Source organism: Myodes glareolus, chromosome 6 (assembly GCF_982192425.1).
Source record: "Myodes glareolus chromosome 6, mMyoGla1.1, whole genome shotgun sequence".
Classification (NCBI taxonomy): domain Eukaryota; kingdom Metazoa; phylum Chordata; class Mammalia; order Rodentia; family Cricetidae; genus Myodes; species Myodes glareolus.
Window position 1 is genome coordinate 65,649,153 of NC_142031.1, and position 17,307 is coordinate 65,666,459.

General features: G+C 46.0%; 1 protein-coding gene across 1 annotated transcript; it reads left to right on the forward strand.

Annotated features, from left to right (window-relative positions):
- The first annotated feature begins 6,325 nt into the window (after nucleotides 1-6,325).
- Nucleotides 6,326-16,614, forward strand: LOC125404022 (b(0,+)-type amino acid transporter 1-like). The gene is made up of 6 exons (XM_048439674.3): nucleotides 6,326-7,305; nucleotides 10,178-10,311; nucleotides 10,655-10,784; nucleotides 11,666-11,790; nucleotides 15,529-15,616; nucleotides 16,257-16,614. The coding sequence occupies exons 1-6, from the start codon at nucleotides 6,547-6,549 to the stop codon at nucleotides 16,485-16,487; spliced, it is 1,467 nt and encodes a 488-aa protein (XP_048295631.3). The 5' UTR covers nucleotides 6,326-6,546; the 3' UTR covers nucleotides 16,488-16,614.
- The last annotated feature ends 693 nt before the right edge of the window (nucleotides 16,615-17,307 follow it).

The following is a 17,307-nucleotide window of genomic DNA, read 5'->3' on the forward strand; positions in this document are numbered from 1 at the left end:
GCATGCTCTTTGGCATGCTAACAGACACCACAGTTAGCCATCTGTCCCTTTTGGAATGTGAGGGAATGGAGTTTCCTTAGGATCTGACACCTGCCTGTAGGCCTCGGCAGCAGCCTCTCCCTACCCCTACCATAGCTATACCCAGTAGTTTCACAGCTATGACTCACTCAGGGAAGGATCGTCTTGTTTGGGCTCAGAGAGCAGACCCCTGGTAAGGAGGTCTGAGGAGGAGTCCAGGGCCTTTAGGACAAGTCACTGGCTCCAACAGCACCTTGTCAACCTCTAAATTCTTTCCCCTGACCTCCAGATCTGAATGCTTTTAATGTAGCATACGGGATGTGCTTGGTGGCTGTAGGGAACGCCAGTGTGCTGTGGGGTGGCCACAGTGACTAGGGGACAGTCAGCTGAAGCTCCGGGCCGGATGGAGGTCACTAATATCCTGAACAATGAAGGCAAGCATGCTTTACAGAAGGGAAACCACTAAGGCCCACCTGAGCTAGTCCAGGCTGAAAGCCTGCCAGTCATTGAGTGACAGTTAGAGGGGCCGTGTGATATCCAGAGTCCAGGCACACAAGGGTCATTGTGGGTTGGGAGGTCCCAGATGCATAACAGTGTGCTTGCTCCTTCTTCTGAAGACACGTCATCCCTGGCCAGGAGGTGGCGGCGCACGCCTTTATTCCCAGCAGAGGCAGGTGGCTCTCTGTGAGTTTGAGGCCAGCCTGGTTGGTCTACAAGAACTAGTTCCAGGACAGGTTCCAAAGCTACAGAGAAACTCTGTCTGGAAAAACCAAAAACAAAACAAAACAAAACAAAACGAGACTCTTCATCATACTGCTACATGGTCATCCAAGGTCCAGTTATCTCGGTATCATTTTGGGGAGGAACTTGGAGGAACATTTCAAGGTCCTCACTGAGCTGTGTGTGGAGGCTGCTGTTATGGCTTTGACATGCTTACCCCCCGCTGTGCTTTGAGCTTCAGGGTCACTGCCAGTAAAGTAGACCGTGTTGGGTGAGCTCGTCTTTAGGACTCTGCCAGCTCTGTGGGGACTCAGCATGGGGCACAGTCATGATTCCTCTGTGTTGGGTTAATGTTTAGCCAGTGAACTGTAGATTTAGAAAAATGCATTTTAAAATAGTCTCTGCATGGCAAATTTTGGCCACTTCTTGATAGAGTCAAGGTTAGCTGCCAAAGATCTCTAGAAAAGTCATTGCTGGGATGGCTCTGGGGGGCTTCCCGCTGCACTCTGAGCACAGTGGCAGGTGACTGACAGGAAGGCCTACTCCAAGGGCAGTATAAAGCTTCTCTGGGGTCTTGGGTTCTGGGGGAGAGCCATGGAAAGAATGAACTTTCTGCTGCTCTACTTAGGGAAAGTGAGGCAAAGCTTGCTTTGCAGTTAACAGAAGGCGTCAGTGCAGCATTTGCACTGGCTGCTTTGCCTAGCTTTGTTTTTGGAGATTGGGCTTCAAGTGTACACCCAGTTGGCCTTGAATTCATCAAGTAGCTGAGGATGACCTTGAACTTTCGATCCTCCTGCTTTTACTTCCAAAATCTCAGGGTTACCTTTACTTGTGCTCCTTCCCCTGGGTTTTAAGTGATACTGGGGACTGAACCCAGACTTTGTGCAAAGACAGACAAGCGCCCTACTGAGATAAATCCTAACTTGCACAGACCTTTTGAAAAACTCTGTTGCTAACCGGGTGGTACGGCACATTCCTTTAATCCCAGCATTTGGGAGGCAGAGGCAGATGGACCTCTGTGAGTTCAAGGCCACCTATTCCTTTAATCCCAGCACTTGGGAGGCAGAGGCAGATGGACCTGTGTAAGTTCAAGGCCACCTGGTCTACAAGAGCTAGTTCCAGGACAGGCTTGGACAGGCTCCAAAGCTACAGAGAAACCCTGTTTTGTGGGGGAGGGGAACAACTAAAAACTCTGTTGCTAATCTTTAAAACACTTCAAAAATTACTTTACTTATTTATTTTATGTGCAACGACGTTTTGCCTGCATGGATGTCTGCGTGAAGGGGTCAGGTTCCCTGGAACTGGAGTTACAGGCAGGTGCGAGTTACCATGTGGGTGCTGGGAATTGGACCCGGGTCCTCTAGAAAAACAGCAGTCCTTAACCGCAGAGTCATCTCTCAAGTCCTCAAAACTTACTTCCAATTCTTTACTAGTGTGTGCGTGTGAACTTGCTTATACCAGAGTGTTAATGTGGACATCAGAGGACGCCGTGGGAGAGTCAGGTCTTTCCTTCCACCGCAGGGGTCCTGGGGATTGGACTCGGGCCTTCAGCCTTGGCTGCATGTGCTTTTACCATTGAGCCGTTTTGATGGCACAGTATGGTTTGTTGTTGTTGTTGTTATTTGTTTGTTTAGATTTATTTATATTACGTATGAGAATGCTTGTTTGCATGCATGTATATGCGACACATGGGTGCTTGATGTGGTGAAAGGCTAGACGAGAGTGTTGAATTGGAACTGAAGTTACAGACGGTTGTGTAACTTCCTCACTAGCTTGTAACTGAACCTGGGTCCTTCAAAGGAGCAGCAAGGGCTCTTAATCTCTGAGCCATTTCTGCAGCCCCACCATCTTCATTTTTAATTAAAAAAAATCGAAGCAAATATATATATCTAACATAATAACTGTTTTCAATGTAAGTTCAGTGTTTTTGTTCTTTGTTTTTCTTTTGAATTTCGCTGTTTTTGTTTTCCGGTTTGTCTCACAGCTCCAGGAATTGAACCCAGACTCACCCATGCTAGACAAAAGCTGACTCTTGAGCTTACAGGCCCAGACTGATTCCAGTGTACTTTTAAAAATTACATTCATAATATTGTACAACCATTAGCAGTAGCCAATGCTAGATTTTTTTTTATCACTCTCCTTCAAAGAAAATCTGTTAATCCATACCGTTTCAGTGGGTTTATCGACCCTAGAAACATTTTATAAACACAGCCATAAGACTATGGAGCCTTTTGTGGCTTACTTTCTGCTTGTTTGATTTCTTTTGATTTTTTGAAACAGGATCTTATGCAGTCCAGGCTGGCCTTGAACTAACTGTTCAAGGGTGCCCTTGAACTCCCAGCTTCACAAGTGTGTTACTCGTTTGTGCCACTGTACCTGGTTTTATGCAGTACTGGTAGTGGAGCCTGGAGCTCCATGCTCACTAGACAATGACTGTCTGCTGGGCTCCATTCTCTACACCGTGTCTGACTCTTTTCATTCAGGGCAATGAATTCAAAGTTCATTTGCGAAGTTGCATGTATGTGTATTTTATTCTTTTCATATATCAGTAACATTCCACTATACAGATATACTACATTTCATTTTTCCATTTATTTATTGTCTGATATAGATTTGAGCTGTTCCTCAGAATAATGCTATTATCCCAGGCCCAGTGGTACAGATCTGTCAACAGGTAGTCAGAAACAGGACTGCGGGTTTGGGGCTAGCCTGGGCTATGTAGTAGGAGTTTATCTCAAACCAAACAAAGGGACAACAACGGAAAGAACAGTGCTGCTGTGAGCATTCATGGGAAGCTCCCAGGCAAATGGACTTTCAGTTCTCATGACCTGAGTTGCCCCACGTTGTCCGTTGCGTCTGACGGTTCCCTGAAAGCCCATGTGCCAAGGTCTTGATTGGCAGCTTGGCATATTTAAGAGTTAGTTCCTATCGGGGGAAGCTAGGTCATCAGGGGTGTGCCCTCAAAAGCATTATTGAAACCTCCATCCCTTTCCCGTTGTCCTCTTCACAGAAGCCATTGTACAAGCCGCTGGCTCTTCTATGAACTTTCTGTTATGAGGGGATACCTTGTCAAAGCAATGGGCCCACCTGCCCGTGGGATGAAACCTCTACTAAACAACTACTGGATTCTTAGACTTTCCGTTGGTAGACAGCCAGTATTGAACTGGTGCGGGAGAATTGTCTGTATTCTGTCAATCATGTTTTAAATAAACGCTGATTGGCCAGGCAGGAGGTGTAGGTGGGAAACCCAGACAGGAAGTGGAAATGATGCCAGGAGAGCAGGAGAATTCTGGAGAGGAGGAAGTTGATTCCTCCCACTCCTGCCCAGATCACCAAAGCAGCAGGATGTGAGTTGCCCCACTGAAAAAGGTACTGAGCCACATGGCTAACATAGATCAGAAAAAAGGGTTAATCAAGATGTGAGCATTAGTTAATAAGAAGCCTGACCTAACGGGCCAATCAGCATTATAACTTACAAAGATCTCTTTTGTGATTTTTCTCTGGGACTAAACATCTGGGGGGCAGGGCGGGAAAGAAGCCCAAACAAGCAGTCCCCTCATGTTACATTGAACTAGCTGGACCGCAGCCTGTATGCTACTTTAATAAATCCTATACCCATGCCTCGGATGTAGCATGAGGGCCAGCTTGTTGGGGTTTTTGACAGATAACCCTCCTCCATCACTCGGAGACTACTCTTGCGACAGATGTAAAAGGCAGAAGCTCAGGAGCCATGGCAACAGAGGTCCAGGTATCTGATCAAGGCTTTACTGACACATTCATGAGATCCAAGTTGTCCGTGTGGCTAGCTTGAGCTAGACGAACCAGACAGGAAGCTGTTTGCTCGCTTTGGGAGTTAACATCTTTTTCTGAAATGCCAGTAAGTTCTTTTCTCCTTTCTGTAGCTAGCAAAGGTTCCATTACTCAGTATTTTTAAAGCAAAAGGGATGAAAAAAGGGATAAAAAGCTATACACACTATCCTGAAATAAATACTATTTACAGACCAAAGAAATTTAGTATTGTTAAACTGTTGTTGGAATCTAACAGAGTCACTGTATCTCGGGTAGACCTTAGAATGAATAGTCGTTTGCACTCTTTCTAGAGCAAGCAAGTAGATAGTTGTTTTCTAGAAGTTCTTTAATCTTGAAGAAATCATTGTGGAAAATTCTGTCATTTTTAGAGTTGATTTTGTAAAGCATCTTTACAGCCTACAAGACTTCAGTCACAGACACTTCTTGCACACATAAATCTTTTAGGTCACTGGGTATCGCAGACGGTACACAAGGAGGACTATGGGTACTGCAGATGGTACACAAGAAGGACTAAAGCAACAGGGGAATGATGCTTGCCTTCAGAAACTATGTAGATTAGATCAGGAGCTTTGGTGTGAGGAACTTGTTTACCCAAAAAGCAACTTTGTGCAGCAGTCAATAAATGTGCCTCGGTATGACTGTTCAAGGGTCAGTCCATCAGAGGCTGGACCTTCCTGCTGCCACGTAGGCCTAAAATTTTCATCTTGGAATAACCCCTTTCCTTGACCAACTCTTGCAACTTAGAACACCCGACATTGAGTATTATTTAACAATAATTATATGCATGTATATATAATATATCCCTTCAATCTTTTCTCTTTCTGGTGTGAATGCCAATCCCCTTTTCCCCAGTAGAACTAATGAGCGCTATCCAGAGAGTAAGGGAAATGACCACAGCGATGAAATGCTTACCTGGCTTCATATACTATCGAAATGTCTTTAAACTGTTAGTTAATTCTTCAAGGAGTTCTACAAGAGAGGCATCACTAAGTGATGGAGGAAAAAGTTCAGAGCTCTCGTTCAAGGTCACACACTTCGAGGCCATAGATTTGAGGTTTGAAGTCAGCAGTCTCATTTTTGAACGATGCTTTGCCAATTTATGTTTCAGTTGGCACACACAGCAGCAGGTTTTCCTTCCACAGTTTTATACATATCTAGTTTTGGTTGATTGACACTTCCCACCACCCCCTGGGAGTCGGAGAGATCTTTATGAAGTCTACCAGGAAGCAAGAGTCCCAATGCAGTCTCAAAGCCAATTGTCCAAAGCCTAGTCCGGAGAAGAACCAGGAGAATTGGGGAAGAAGCTGTGAGCTGGAGTTTGCTCCCTGGCAAGATGGAAGCAAGTGGCTAAGGATACAGGCTCTATATGTGATGTGACGGTGGAAGGGAGGTACTAGGGGCAAAGGGGTACAGTGGGCATGGGGGAGGGAGAGATGTGGGAAGAAAGGAAGACGCAGATGCTTGGCTGTCCTGATATTGAGGACACATCAAGCTGTCATGTTGCCTGTTGCTGTGGAACTGGGTAACAAGTTCTTTCTCTCCCTCCCTACCCTCCCTTCCTTTCTCTTCCTCCATCTCTCCCCCTCCTTCTTTTCTTTCCTCTCTCCTTCCCTCCTTCCCTCCCTCCGATTCCTTTTCTTTCCTTTTGCCCTTTCTCCCTTCCTTTTTTTTCCCTCCCTCCTACCTGCAATGCTGAGCAAGGACCCTCTTTCTTGAGTCACACCCCAGCCATCAGTAGAGATTTCAATAATTTCCTCTCCTGAACCTTTCCTGACCGACTCTCTGACCCATGGCTCCCACAGACTGTCTGTACTGAGACTCTAGCTGGTCTGGTGCTTGCTTGATCAGCTCCTTCTAGATCACACCCTGTGTCTTTGCCCTCTGGCTTGGACTCCCTCCAGCACTGTAATCATTAACGCCTTCGGGAAACCCACGGACAAAAGGGACCAGAGCCTGGACTCGTCACCAACCAGAGGCAGTGTCTGCTGAAGTCTGGAGATGGAGAGAAGCAAGGAGCAAGATGGCAGTGAGAAGCCCACAGGGCCAGAGCCTGACAGTGGGGCACCAGGACTGTCACTGAAGAGGGAGATTGGTCTGTGGAGTGCAGTTTCCATGACTGCTGGCTGTATGATTGGTTCTGGCATCTTCATGTCACCACAGGGGGTCTTGGTTTACATGGGTAGTCCTGGAGCCAGTCTTGTTGTCTGGGCCACTTGTGGCCTCCTGGCCATGCTGGGTGCCCTGTGCTATGCTGAACTGGGCAGTCTGGTTCCTGAATCTGGGGGAGACTATGCCTACATTTTACGAACCTTCGGCTCTTTGCCTGCCTTCCTGGTTATCTACACATTTGTACTGGTGGCCAGACCCGCTGCCATCACGGCTGTCTCTCTGAGTTTTGCTGAATATGCGCTGGCTCCCTTTTACCCAGGCTGCTCCTCATTCCCTCAGATCACGGTCAAGATTGTAGCTTCCTCTTGCATCCTGTTGCTGCTACTGATCAACTTCTGGAGCTCAAAGATATCCACGGTGGTGATGAACGTGTGCACAGCTGCCAAGGTGTTTTCATTGCTTATCATTGTAGTGGGTGGGGCTGTGGTGCTGGCCCAGGGCCGCAGTCGTGCAGAATTCTTGCCGTTTGCCTTCCACAACACAACACAGCAGGCAGGGCGCATTGGCATGGCTTTCTACCAGGGCCTGTGGTCCTTTGATGGCTGGAATAATGTCAACATGGTTGTAGAGGAGCTCAAGAACCCAAAGGTGAGTTGAGTGTGCTGCTCTAGGGGTGAACCTCTGAGCATCCGCAGCTCCAGGAAATGGGGTTTCAACTACTCAAATGACCGGGATCATGAGCGACCTGACAGGAATCAAGGCTCCCTTGCTGTACTCGGGACTGCGTGGCAGCCCATCTGCCTTGATGAGTTTATGGGATTTTATCAACAGCTTCTAACTAAAGCAGAGTACTTCATACTATCATACCCCATGGACTCATCTTTCTGCCCCTCGAGGTAGCCACCGACACTCCATGTTTTACAGGGGAAAACTGAAATTCACAAAAGGGGAATTACTCTGAATCCGTACTGCCAGCATTCTTATTGATTCTGCTGGCTACCTCCTGTCTTGTTCCCTCTAGAACACTGTAGTAGATACATGCTCATAGTTTCCAAAGTCTGGGTGCCACTTGAGGACATAGCTTACTTTGGCTTGGGAAACAATCCAGTCATGCCTTTTCACCCCAACCTGTGAACCTGGTCTGGATAATCAATGTGCGAGCTGATCTGAAGGGCCACACCAGACTCTGTTGTGGCATTTGAATCTTCAGTTATTAATACACTGGCTCTTTGCTATAAATGTATTTTCTGAGATGTTGTTTGTTTTCTTTTTCCCTTGTAGGAGTTTCAAATTCTCTCAGAATAGGAACTGCAAGTCTGCTGTCCCCACTGGGCTGGCTTAGGGGCATTCCAGCTTTCAGAGGCTTGGCAAAGGCTTGCCCTCACTGGAGGGCGGCTTGAGAAGAGAATGGCAGTTTAGAAACAAAAGAGGAGAGAGAGAGAGAGAGAGAGAGAGAGAGAGAGAGAGAGAGAGAGAGAGAGAGAGAGAGAGAATGTATGTTCAGAGTCCTAGGATCTCATCCTTATTTTTATTTTTCCTCTCTGAGACACTCTCATTGTAGCCCAGGTGGGCGTTGAGCTTGTGCTGTGGCTAAGAATGTCTTTGAACTTCTGATCCTCCTGTCCTCACCCCCTAAATGGTGGGATTACAGGAGTCATCGGCATGCCTGGTGGTTTTAATTTTTTGCATGTGATTTCATGTTCCTAAGTTTTTGTCTGTGAAAAGGGACTATCATAATAACTGCCCTGACTTCCTTCTTCATTTCTGAGATTTCACTGGTACATTCTTGGCACACGGCTTGGGAAGCTCTCAAGTAAATGGGTAAATGGGTAGCATGTACATATGGTTGCCTGGCAGCCGTAGAGCCCCCTTCTCAATCTAGACTGTGGGCTTTCAGCTAGGTCAAGAAAAGAGCAGGGCTCCAGAAGTTGGTCTCTGAAGTTGAAGACAAGCTCCCATAGTTGTGGTGGTTATCAGCAAAGTCTTTCAAGAAAGGGTCCAAGAGTTAAGATTTTAAAGCCCCCTATCCATTAGTACCTGTCACAACTACTTTTTTCTGTTATGGTAGCAGAAAAACTGTTATAGGTAAATAAAGGAACACAGTTGTGTTTCAACCAAACTTAATTGACAAAATCAGCCACGGGTTACAATTGGTCCACGGCTGTTGTTTGCTGACCTCTGCTGTTTTGTTGTGGGTTTCAAAGCAAAACCTAAGCCAGTCACCAGAATGCCAGCACCTGAAATTCTGCCCTAACTTGTTCTAAAAAGTATATTTATTTCATCCTCTCCTCACCTCCATCAGAGAAACTACAGAAGCGTTGTCAAACCAGGGTCAGCCATATATGCAGACTCCTTGGGATTTGAAGAATTCAGAGCCCTCAGAGTGAAGTCAGAAAATCTCACTGTTCTTGTAATACAATGGCCAGAAACGTACCAAGAACCCAACTCAGGGCTCTGCCGATGTCACAACTCATTGCTACTGGGAAAGTTGCCTGGGGAGAGGCCAAGTTCAAAAGCTTGATGGGTTCCTTGCCCTGTGAGGTTGAGTCATGCATACTGGGTGCTCACTGTGCGGAGGGCATCCCCATAAACCCTGTGGGAGTGAGAGTGCCTTGACTCCAGGTAGCCTTGCATGAGCCTAGGCAGAGCCGCATTCCAGCCCCTGGGTGGTAAAACCGTAGCTGCGGTATCCATTCTGTGGCCAAGGCTTTGAACTCAGAGTCTCACCCGTTTGCAGCGTGGTCCTCTTGGCAGCGTGACCAACTGACCAACAAAGCAGAGCGGTCAAACGCCTCCTGGGGGGGTGAGACTGGAGTCTCACCACAGCTCTGCAGAAGCAGTATGAACACGAACGTGGAGGCCTGAAAGAACAGAGCCGGCTGGTGGACGAGGGGACACAGGGGTGGGGTGGGGTGAGGGTGGGGGGTGGATGAGGACGTGTCTACACGGAGGCTGCTTGCCCAGAGCTGAGACAGGTCGAGGTGACAGCCCCAGTCCGTGTTCCCCTCCTCTCCTTTTCCTCTCCACATCTAAGAATTTCCATAAGCGGAGCTCAGCCCTGGCAGAAAGCTCTGGAAATTGTCTTTTCTTTAAAGCTGAAGAGGAAAAGTGCCGATACGATATTTTCATAGGGGCAAATAATTCTGCAGAGGTGACTAGTGAGGTCTTCGGCTTCCCTTCTCCTCTGGTTTCCTCTGCAAGAAAAATTCTCTGTCCTACCTTCCCACGCCATTTCCATGCCTCAAAGAGAGCCCAGGTGAGGCTCTCCTCATACTGGAAGATTTGGTGATGCCTCCACCGTTCCCCCTGCATCTCCACTGCTCTGTCTAGTATCTTAGGTCACTACCCACACATCTGCCTGATTGTGTGCCCATATCATGGGGATCACATTCTCATGGCGGAGGAACACAGGGCTTCCATTCCCCAGGGTGTGACACAGTGGCCCCGTGGACAGCGTAGTGCTGAAGGCCTAGAGAGGCCTCATGGGCTAACCTTTGTCCTCTTCTCCCTGACCCTGCAGCAGAACCTGGTATGGGCAGTGATGATTGCCATCCCCCTGGTCACCGTCCTGTACGTTCTGGTCAATATCAGTTACCTGCTGGTCATGTCACCCTCGGAGATCCTCTCCTCTGACGCCATGGCTGTGAGCTGGGGGTGAGTGAATCACGTGGTCTGTATTTTGCATTTAGGGATAGGGAAGGAGGTTGCTCTATGTCGAGCTGAACTTGCCTTTAAAAGCATTGTTTTGCCCGACAGTGGTGACGCATGCCTTTAATCCCAGTACTCGGGAGGCAGAGGCAGGTGGATCTCTGTGTACTGGTCTACAGAGCGAGTTCCAGGACAGGCTCCAAAGCTACACAGAAAAACCCTGTCTAGAAAACAAAACAAAACAAACAAGCAAATGCATTGTTTTTTTTTTCTACTTCCCAGGAGGCCTTGTGGCCCCTTTCCAAGTCACTGCTAGGAGTTCTTTTCCTTGATCCCTCTGTTGTTTTAGGAACCAGGTTCTGGGGTCCTGGGCCTGGCTGGTGCCCTTGGCTGTTGCACTGTCGACATTTGGTACTGTCAACGGGGCATTCTTCAGTGGCAGCCGTTTGTGCTATGCAGCTGCAAGGGAAGGTCACATGGTAAGAGGTGGGAACTGGGGTCAAGGTCGGTGGTGAGGGCTGCTGGGGAGGAGCTGGGAGACCTTTCATCTATGACTTCTCCTGCCCAAGCCTAGCACTGAGCCCAAGCCTGGACCTCCCCAATCAGATGCGGCCCTTTTTTCTTCTGAGAATGGGATACAGGCATTCTCTTCCTTTCCGATCTATTCTTGATCCAAGAATTTGATCAAGTTTCAGGACTGTCATGGTCCTGGATTATGTAGGGTAGAAGGAGTGACAAAGTCTATTTGTGAACAACAAGAGTACAGAGGCCACAGGGAAGAGGCCCCAAGTATACACAATGCCCCTTTCCCTCTGAGATTCTTTGATCCTGTTAGCTCTTACTATGATAATAATATTGAATAACAGACAACCCCCAACCCCCAGGGGCTTGCCGCATTTAACTGTTGCTCTTCGTGTTAGCTGTGACCCTGTTTGTTTGGGTCATTCTTATTTTGGAATGAGTCTGTTCCTCTTTCAGGGATCCAGGAGAAAGCAGAGATGGCTCCTGCGAGCCTTTCTTGATTAATTCAGAAATCGGGGTTTAAGATGTCAAACCAAACATATAATCACACTTAGAGCATTGGCTTGTCTTTTGTGCTCGTGTTTTATTGGATGAATCAAGTGACACAACCTAGCCCACATCAAGAGTTGAGAACTACATGCCTGATATAGAGGCAAAGAGAGGGAGACTGATTATTTGGAGGATAGTAATCCAGTGTATCACAGTAAGACAAGGAAACCTATTATGGAAGCCATGGTACTGATGATCATTAGATTGGGCACACTGGTGTCCAAAGCATGATAGGAGACAGAGGGCTTATTGTAGCTTGAACAGCCTCTCTCACGCTGCTGTCTTCCAGCCTCAACTTATGTCCATGATTCATGTGCATCGACTTACACCAGTTCCAGCCCTGGTCTTCACCACGGCTGTGGCTTTGGTCCTGGTCATTCCAGGAAATTTCAGCACCTTCGTGAACTTCTTGAGGTAAGTGAGCTATTCACAGGCTGGTATCTCTGTCCTAGACATCTCTGTATCTATGTACTCTTAGATGTACCAACTCACACTTATCTGCACATATAAAGGTGTGTGTTCTCTTCTGGAGAGTTCCTATGTGTCTGCGTGTGTGTGCATACATGTACATGCATGCACACACACAACACAAATACATGCATGCACACACTTAAATTTTCTCACCATAGCAATTAAAATACCTGACAAGAAACAACTGAAAGGAGGAAGGATTTATTTTGACACATGTAGGGTACAGACCAGCATGGCAGGGAGACATGGAAACTGGATTGCTTGGAGCCTGTGGTGAGAGGCGTGTGTAGCTGCTTGCTCACACCGTGTGTGTAGCTGCTTGCTCACACCTCAGTGGACCAGGAGCAAAGAAAGAACAGGAAGTCAGGTGTTATAAATCTCAAGACCTGCCCACTCACCCAGAAACCCATTTCTTTACTGAGCCTCCATCCCCTACATATCAGTAATCTCCCAGAACAGTAACTCCAAATGTTTAAATGTTTTAAATACATGAGCCTCTGGGGTAATAATATCTATCTATCTATCTATCTATCTATCTATCTATCTATCTATCTATCTATCTATCTATCATCTATTTATCATCTATCTATCTGCTTATCCATTTATCTATCTCTATCTATCTACCTATCATCTATCTATCTATCTCTCTATCTATCTACTGATCTTCTATCTGTCTACACAGGCACACACATACAGAAGTGCATCTGTGCCTTTTGAGCTCCATGTGCATATATATATATATATATATATATATATATATATATATATATATATATATACTTGTGTGTGATGCATTTCTGAAAGCCCAGGCTCAGAATCTCACATCTATACATATATTTTACCCATTCTCTCTGTTATGTCTCTAAAATTAGTTGTGGTTCTCCTCTCCCCACATTCAGTAAGACAGATGCTTCCCCATGAGATAGCCTAAGGCTTGTGCTACCGCTGTCAATTTTTTTCTTAATTCTGCTGCTAAGATGATGCTAAAGGACACTTAGGATAGGCTGGAGAGATGGCTCACTGGTTAAAAGCAATGGCTGCTCTTCCAGAGGACCTTAGGTTCCTAAATGGCAGCTTACAACTGTCTGTAACTCCAATTTCAAGGGATCTGATACCTTCACACAGACATACATGTGGGCAAAATATCAGTGCACATAAAAGTAAATATATGTTTTTAAAAGACATTTATTCATTATGCATTAATGCTGGGGAGACTCTTGGACTCAGCATGATTTTCCCCCCTCTGTCGTCTGTCTGGGCTTATGCTCTGGACTCTGTCTCCAAGCTGTTTAGGCACAGTGAGTGATTTCAGCACAGGAAGGGGATGTTCTGAGTCCCTTCTGATGTTCTTCTCAAGACAGAAATCACAGGCTGTTGTGATAGCCATTTGTCATTTTCTAAGCTCATTTGAAGCTGGGTCAACTCTTCAACTGCCAAACGAGCATAGTATCTGGGTGCAGAGAGAGTTCTAGTAACTTCTCAGGCATCACACGTTCCCTGCTCTGCTGTCTAATCTAGAAGAGGACATTCAGTACTTGGGGTGGTTCTTAGGAACACCACGTCACAAACAATGTTTTATTTTCATTGTTTTTCCCGTGAGAAAGATGGAAATCATTATATGGTGATAACAAAATCTAATCCATTGTGGATCTAGGCGGCAGGGTGTCTTCAGGTAGAGATTGGGGTGTATGACCAAGAATGTCTCAGTATAGCACAAGAATCTTGGGGTGATCTATTCAGTTAGGATCTAACACTTTGCAGTCTTGATTACTTCTAGAGATGGCTTCTTTTGGTCCTTGTTTGCCAGGTTAGATAGAATCTGTGTATGTATTCATGTGTATACATGAGGTGGATGTGTGTGTACATGTGTATATGCATGCATATGTGTATGTGGAGGCCAGGTGACCAAATTTGGAAGTCATTTCTTATGTCATTTACATTTTTAAAATTTATTCATTTTTATTTTATGTGCATTGGTATTTTGCCTGAATAGATGACTAGTTAGAGTTATAGACAGTTGATCGCTTCCATGTGGGTACTGGGAATTGAACCCAGGTCCTCTGGAAGAGCAGTAAGTGCTCTTAACCACGGAGCCATCTCTCTGGCCTGCCATTTACATTTCTTAATACAATGTCTTGTTAGGGTTTCTATGACTGTGATGAAACACCATGACCAAAAACAACATGGGGAAGAAAGGGTTTATTTGGCCTACACGTCTACATTGTAGTCCATCATTGAAGGAAGATAGGATATGAACTCAGACAAGTCAGGAACCTGGAGGCAGGAGCTAATGCAGAGGCCATGGAGGGGTGCTGCTCATTGCCTTGCTCTCCATGACTTGCTCAATTAGCTCTTACAGAACCCAGGACCACCAGCCAAGAGATGGCACCACCACAATAGGCTAGTGCTGATGGTCCCTCAACAATCACTAATTAGGAAAATGGCCTATAGCCAGTTCTTGTGGAAGCATTTTCTCCATTGATAGTCCCTCCTTTCAGCTTGATTCTAACTTGTATCAAATTGACATAAAACTAACCAGCACATACAGGGTCTCACTATGTAGCTCTGGCTCAACTAGAACATGCTATATAGACCAAGTTGGCCTAGAATTTATGGCAATATTTCTGCCCTTGCCTCTCAAGTGCAGAACTAGCCCAGTAGGCTAGGCTGGCTGGCCAGTGAACCCCAGAACCCACTTGTTCTGCCTATACAGTGCTGGGATTACAAGCCCATAGCACCACACCTAGCTTTTCCACATGGGTCCTGGGGGTTGAACTCAGGTCTTTGTGCTTGTGTGGCAAGCTCTTTACTGGACTAAGCTGTTTCACCAGACCTTCAGATGGAATTTTATCAACTAGCGGCAGTCACTCAAACTACAGACCTTGGAAAGGGCAGAGGCAAGGGCTGATTGGGGGTTTAGTGGCCTAAAGTAATGTCATCAGCCCTGAAGGAAAGATGGACTGGGGAAGAGCTCTGCTTCCAGTGAGCATAGGCCTCCTGGAGAATCCACTACACCCTCTTTTTTAAAAAAAGATTTTATTTTAAAAATTAATTCATCAGTTGACTGTTTTATACTTGATTTTAGTGCAAGGGCCAAGAAGCAATTATTCTTTGACAATTTCATACATATAAAAAATGCATTCTGGCCACACTCCCCCCTCTGCCCTCTCTTACTGACAACTTCATGTATGGTATGTATAAAACACACTCTGGTCACACTCATCCCTCTGCCCTCTCTTATCCCTCAGCCCCAAGCCCCATTCCTCCTCCTACCAAGTTCTTATCTCAATTTCATGTCTTGTTTTGTGACCCACAGGGTCATCTTTAGAAATTCTTGTTTTGTTTTTAAGATTTATTGACTTTATTTTACATGTACACATGTTTTGTCTGCATGTCTGTTTGTGTGCCAAGTTCATGCCTTGTTCTCCCAGAGGTTAGAAGAAGGAATCAGATCTCTCAGAGCCGCAGTTAGGGTTGTGAGGCACCATATGGGTGTTGGGAACCAAATCTGGGTCTTCTGTAAGAGCAGCAAGTGCTTTTAACCACTGAGCCACCTGTATAGCCCTTATCTCCCCTAAAGAAAATCAAATGCTCCTCCTTCTCTTTGAACATTTTGTCCTGGTCCAGGCAGGTTCCCTCAGAGAAGGCCTCCTATACATGTTTCATTTTTTTTCACCGCAGCTTCCTCTCCTGGCTCACTTCCGGAACCACCTTTGGCTGCCTCCTGTACTTGCGAATAAAGACAAAGAATCTTCCTCACACTTACAAGGTAGCCTTCAGGACAGTCCCTGGGCAAAGCCTAATGCAGTGGTTCTCAACTTTCCTAATGCCACGGCTCTTTAATACAGTTCCTCACATTGTGGTGACCTCTGACCACAGAATTATTTTTGTTGCTGCTTTGTAACTGTAATTTTTCTACTGTTATGAATAATAATGTAAACATCCGATATTCAGGGTATCTGAAATACAATCTTCGTGAAAAGGTTGTTCGACACCCCCCCCCCCCAACGGGGTCGAGATATACAGCTTAGAACCACTGGCCTAGACAAGGAATGTCAGCGGCTGCCACTGTCATTGTATTTGGCAGAACATTGCACAGTTTTGGAGGGTGGTAAGGGTTATTGGTCATTTCTCCTCTGGAGGGCCACAAGAAAGAAAGATAGAGCACAAATGCAGAGGCCACATAACACAGAGAGGCCAATGCTGGACCACAGCTCAGCTTCTTAAAGAGTCCCCATGTAGCCCAGTACATAGCTCTTGTGGCCCAGTCTGATATTCTAGCAGATATTGGGGGGGGACACTAGTGGCTCATGGCCATAACTGATAGGTAGGTAGGAAGGCATTACTCAGGGACACTCCTCCCTCATTGCAGTCTCAGGGGTCAAATAAACTCTTTGTGCCATCTGCAGGTTCCCACCTTCCTTCCTGCCATCATGCTCCTGGTGTCTCTCTACCTGGTGCTGGCCCCCGTTATCGACCACCCCCAGATGGAATTCCTGTACATCTTCTTCTTCCTGCTCAGTGGCTTCCTGGTGTATTTCCTGCTTTTCCGCTTCCAGTGTCAGTCCAAATGTGTGCAAGCTGCCACCATGCATCTCCAACTGCTCCTGGAAGTTGCTCCAACCACTACAGATCATTGACTGGATGGTCAGAGAGGTTCTGCACTGCCCTCTTTACTATTCCTACTGGCTCTCCGTAAACCAACTAAGTATAATTCTAGAAAGTACTGAGGGCTCTAGTGTGGTTACTTTGAGGTTTGGGGATATCTACCAGAACACTATCTCATTTCCCTAAAACCTATTCCTTTGACACAGGTACCACCTTGTTTCACAGAGGAACTCTCTGGTTACAAATAGACATTTAGTTGCTATTCGTAGCCTAAGTGGACAGCGTGGAATGAGTCCCTTCTCTGGGTTTCTGTCCTTGGGATTCTGTAGTCCTATTCGGCCTCTGACATTGCTTGAGCTGACATTGCGCATCTTGGGACTTGTATGGGCAGAGAAGTAGAGAAGGGCAGTGTGGCAAGAAGAGTGAAGATGATATATGATCAGATGTGCTTTTAAAAAAGATGTGGTGCCGGAGTGGGGCCAGGATCTGAAAGAGTCGTTTTGATTTGTCCTGGGGTCCAACTGCTACTTGATGGTATTTCCTGAGGTTTATGTCTTTCTTTCTCCACCCCCTTCTCTTTCTCTTTCTTTTTTTTTTTTATATTTTTCGAAGCTAGAGATTAATCCTAGGGCATCATGTATACTTAGGTAAGCACTGTATTGTTAATTTTTTCTGGGACAGCTGATACTATAAAATAAATTTCTCATTTTGCCTCCAGTGAGTTTGAATGGGTACATATGTCTTGCATCTAGACAAGATTTGTCTGTGGTGATTTTTAATAGTTTGTTAATTTGTATTTTACGCATATTGGTATTTTGTCTGCATGTATGTCTGTGTGAGGGTATCAGAACT

Coding starts and splice junctions, on each gene's coding strand:
- LOC125404022 (XM_048439674.3), top strand. CDS start 6,547: ATGGAGAGAAGCAAGGAGCAAGATGGCAGTGAGAAGCCCACAGGGCCA. Junction 10,312..10,654: donor GCCATGGCTGTGAGCTGGGG/GTGAGTGAATCA, acceptor CTGTTGTTTTAG/GAACCAGGTTCTGGGGTCCT. Junction 10,785..11,665: donor CTGCAAGGGAAGGTCACATG/GTAAGAGGTGGG, acceptor GCTGTCTTCCAG/CCTCAACTTATGTCCATGAT.